This window comes from Glandiceps talaboti, chromosome 9 (assembly GCF_964340395.1).
Source record: "Glandiceps talaboti chromosome 9, keGlaTala1.1, whole genome shotgun sequence".
In the NCBI taxonomy this organism is placed as follows: Eukaryota; Metazoa; Hemichordata; class Enteropneusta; family Spengelidae; genus Glandiceps; species Glandiceps talaboti.
This window is the reverse complement of record NC_135557.1, coordinates 14997663-15002765: the sequence shown is the minus strand read 5'-3', so window position 1 is coordinate 15002765 and position 5103 is coordinate 14997663. Positions and strand designations below refer to the sequence as shown.

General features: G+C 36.3%; 1 protein-coding gene across 1 annotated transcript; it reads left to right on the top strand.

Moving 5' to 3' along the window:
• Positions 1-2648: 2648 nt before the first annotated feature.
• Positions 2649-4162, top strand: LOC144439853 (beta-galactoside alpha-2,6-sialyltransferase 1-like; the record flags this gene model as incomplete). Its single annotated transcript, XM_078129088.1, has 3 exons — positions 2649-3148; positions 3450-3646; positions 4136-4162. Coding segments are annotated over exons 1-3 (645 nt in total), but the record flags the coding sequence as incomplete, so codon positions are not given.
• Between the last annotated feature and the right edge of the window lie 941 nt (positions 4163-5103).

Here is a 5103-nt window from a genome sequence, read left to right as displayed (position 1 = left end):
ATTGATATTTTATTTATATTGATGTTCATCCAGTAATACAAATATGGTTAACAAACAATCCCTTCACAACAACCTCTCATTTCGTTACCTTATTTAGAAATGTTTATAAAAAGAGTTAATTAGATTCAGAAACAAACAGTTGAAAGGGTAGTCTAGAATATTCTTAATTAAACAGCAGCTGAAACCATTTAAGTCGTAATTTATCACTTGTCGTGACACCTGCGACCTATATTAATAACAGATAAAAACATGATCCGACTTGTTGCTCTCTCATTAATCAATTTGACATCACGTGTCTTCTCGTTTGACTAGGTACAGTAATGTTTGTTTTACTTGAAGCAAGACGTTTACTACTTTTGACTCATAACACTAACATTTCTCTTAATAAGTGCCTTATAGAGGTTTATATTAATGGTGCAATGGCAGTTGTTATTCACGACTACAAACTCTGACCAATGTGTTGTGGGATAAATGAGGTGGTTGTACATCACAATATGCGAATGTAAAATATAATCAAAACGTGCTGGAACTATATACGGGCTTGAATTGTAAAACAAATGTGATCAAAACTTGTTGGTACTATTGACGAGCTTGTGAATTAATATGAATTAACATGTAGTATTCGAATCAGAACAAATTAGTGTCAGTGCGGCTGGGGATGTCTTTCCAAATCAACAACGGCAAACACACTGTGTATATCAAGCCACATACCTGGGGTTATGAATATTTACTGTCTAGATCTAAAGTACGGTCACTATTCACACTCACTATTCTAAAAAGGTTGGGACGAAAGATCAACCTCAGCTCGCACCGGAGAAGGTAAGTGTAAACATAAATATCGTCGGGGGACAATGGACGTGATAGAGATATAAAATTCGAATCTTTATTTAATCATTTCAAATCAATTATTTTTAAAACATTTCTATATAAAAGTTGCATTGTTTATAGAAGCTAAACCAGATCAAGAGTTTGACAATACAAATACGGACTGATGTGCCTGAAGCGTATAATTAATTATCTTCAAATATATTTATTAACATAATTATCTAATACGAAATATGAACATATCATTTGTGACTAGTCAAGAAGATATAGCAAATTCGTGAATGTGTGCTGTTTAACGTCCATAGATATAAACGAACAGATATAAACAATGTGTGAACATATACCAAATGACTGTTGTTGGTTTTTACCTGATTTTGTCTTTGTGTGATGTCTTTCCTTGGCTCACTATATTCAAGCAAACGTAAATCATGGTATCGAACTTCTGTTCAAAACACAAGCTTGAAACTTTTACCAGAAATTTTCGACCGCACAGTTCAGATTGACCCACTATTCAGCTCACCCAACCTTGGAAGTGTTCATAAGTGCCTTGACGTTTGTATCACCCTCCGTCTCTCTGGTCAATGATATCATATCAACTTACAGATAAAAAGGTCAACAGCCTATAGCTATGAGCTGATCAATGTCCAATTGTTCAAAAAAAAGACCAACCTATCACCAAAACATACATGTAGTAACAATGTGTCTGTGTGCATCAGTACATGGTCCGAGTGTTCACCACAAATTAAAGTCCAGACTGATAATAATACAACTTTGAACTGGGAGTTGGTAAACCAGATACTGTAATTGCTGATTTGTGATTAAAAAAAAACAAAAAAACACTGGGGTCAGTCACATATATTTGCAGTCATTCTAATATGTGTCAAGGTTGTGTGTTTGAAAGTATTTAAAGTTGCTGATGATAGTCTCGGTTACCCAGCCTCTCGCTGCTGGGGGGGGGGGGCTCCGCCTACGAGACCACATCAAACGAGAATCTGCGGAAACATTTTCCAACTATCTCCCACAGGAATTAGCCGCTGGAGCAGTGCATCATGGGTAGTACTCCGTCGTCCAACCTTGCAAGCTGAATGATTTGGGTACCATCGCTACAGATTATCACTTCTCAAGGGACAGATATATAATTATATAAATTACAACAAACAAGCCTCGTAAGCCCATGTGTCATGCTTGTAAGAAATATACCGTGAGACGTCGTTTCCCCAGACTTTTGTTTGGGGTGATCTCGCAGGCAGCAACCCCAAGTTCACTGGTTTGTAGTGGTATTGGAATACAGCATATTGTTATGACCAAGATGTAGGACTTTGCACATCGTAGCATTGAACTTCAGCTGCAACTTATGATGGTTTAAATGCACGGATGTAGATGACCTCCTTTACTCCCCAGTCAAAGTTTCTAGGTTCATTGTCCAGAGTTTTAACCCTGTCAAGGTCAACAGAATGTCCTGGTGATTCATATTGGATATGCTGGGAGACTTTTGATGTCCCCGTTTTAGGCCATATAAGAGCGCTGAATATTGGGTCAATTGAGTAAACTTTGTATTCTGAACAAAGTTCAATTCGATACTATGACTCACGAATATATTCGACTTTTTTCCCCACAGATTCACAGCCATACAGCTAGCTTCACTCATTGTTTAATTTAGAGACTGCTAGTATGACGTCAAAGACAAAGACAACAAATAGAAAATCACGAAAACTAGTTTGCCGGCTAATATTCTGCCTCCTATTTTTCCTGCTTCTGGGTTATTACTTTATTGCACATTTCACAGATCTTCCTACGATTCCATTTTTTGCACGTCAGTGTGGAGCCGACGTTGAAGTATTGAACGATTCTACAGTACTTGTGTATCCGTCACGTGATAGGGATGACGTCATAAGGCTATCAATGGCCGACTATCAGGAACTCAAACGTCTTCAGTACCACACAGAAGTAACACACATCACCGCTGAAAACATAACAGTTCACGACCGTGTCAGTTTCCTACCCAAAGAGGGATCATGGATGGACACGGCTCTTGTGACATACAACTCAATGTTCAATCCAGCCGAGGAATACCCACCAAAATTTGATAAACGTGTTAGAGGAAAAGTCAATGCATCTGTGAGTGACGTAGTATGTCGATTAAAACAATCTTCACCAATACAATTTGTACAACCTGACGAATCTCCATTCCATGAACTTGGAATTGGAAAATATATTCCAAAGGAGTCATTTCTTTTAAAAGGTTCATCAACGCTATACAATACATGTGCTGTAGTGATGAATTCAGATGCTTTACGCGATTCCAATATGGGGCGAGATATAGGTAGGTATTATTTGGTCTCTCTTCGGACATGTACATGTATACACACAAAGTTATGTATCTATACATATACTATCTATATACATATTTATCTATATCTACACATGTGCGTGCTTGTTTGCGTCTGTCGGTCGGTCGGTCGGTCGGTCGGTCTGACTGTCTGTAACGATGTACTAATCGATGAGATAAGATGGCATGATGCTTAAAACTCATTTGAAAGAAAAGGGGATGTCGTAATACATTATACATGTAATATATGCATGAATCGCGGTCATAAGAGATGTTTTCATTTTTTCCTTGGTAGATTCACATGACGCAGTCCTTCGTTTCAATGTAGCACCAATTAAAGGTTTCGAGGAGGATGTTGGTAGTAAGACAACCATACGTATAGCTAATAACCAAGTGTTAAGATCTTACATGTTTAAAATGCTGGAAGAATTGAAAGGCACTGAGATGATTTTGACGTGGAGAGAGGGACCGTACAATGCAAATATGAATAAGGTATTATTAAATTGGTTTCGACTTTCTCATCTTAATCTACCAAATACTTTTTAAATGATGATGATAACAATACCACCCGTAAAGTAAAAAGTGACTATTTATGTTAGGGGATTTGGGGGTATTAGAAATTTTCTTATACGCTATTTGCAAAGCCATACATCTCATTTGAACATACTTAAGGAAAACTCCAACCAGACCTTCTTGTACCTACAAAATGTACAGTGTATCTATTCTGAGTACTGCTGTATATCTGCATAAAGTATGCGTTTGGGTGATTATACCACAGTATATTAAAAAAGTGTAGAAATAAGTGTTACTAACAGTCCAGAATAACAATATACTTTAGAAGGGCAGCACGGCATTCTATACGTCTCAAAAAGAATATAAAACGGTCCACTTTAGCTCACTGTGAAAACAAATTAAACATCCATGTAGATGAAGCTATTTAGTTTGTTTTTAAATCTCTTCCCTTTGCCATCTTTACCCTAGTGGTACAGAGATAGTCAAGAGTTCTTTTGCAATTATGCCAGATGGCACTACAAGCATCCCGAGTCACCATTGTATTTGATACGTTTGGAATCCATTTGGAAACTATGGGATGTTATCCAGGAATTTAATGTTGAACAAGTTTACTCTTTTCCAGCAACATCTGGCTTTTTAGGTGAGATTATGTATGTATGTATGTATGTATGTATGTATGTATGTATGTATGTATGTATGTATGTATGTATGTATGTATGTATGTTTTTATGTTGTTATTATTTATCAGAAGATTCAGTAATTGATATTGAATCATTTCCCATTCACTGACCACACGGTGTGTACCTTGAGAACAGCACTACATTTATGTCAGGGTAGAAGTGAAAGATATATTTTTTTTAGAGTCTTGCATACTCTTGTATCATTGTATGCGTAGACTAATGGATGCATAAAATGCTAATCACGTTATTACCTCACGTAAGGGGAGGTATTGAAATGGCGATGTCTGTCTGTCTGTCTGTCTGCCTGTCTGTCTGTCTGTTTGTCTGTCCGTCTGCATGTGTGTCTGTGTCATCATTTTCTTACAAACGACTGGCTCAATTATAATGAAATTTGCTATGCATCTTCCAAATGATAATGGTAAGAACTGAGAGATTTGGTAACCATCCAATGAACATTATTTAGTTATTTGCATATTTGATTGTTTTGAGTAATTATGCTATATCTTTGGAACGCATACTTCAAATTCAATATAATGTGGTTCATACGTCAACCATGTCCTATAACGTAACGTTTGTTGATTTAGCTTAAAGTTGTTATGAATAATTTGCATAGTTAATCAATTTCGGTAATTAGGCTATATCTTAAAATGCATACCTCAATTTCAATATAATCTAGTACATAAGTTAACCATAACAAAGCACATTAAAGTTTGTTGATGTAGATTATAGTTTTAATGAACAATTTACAAAATTAAT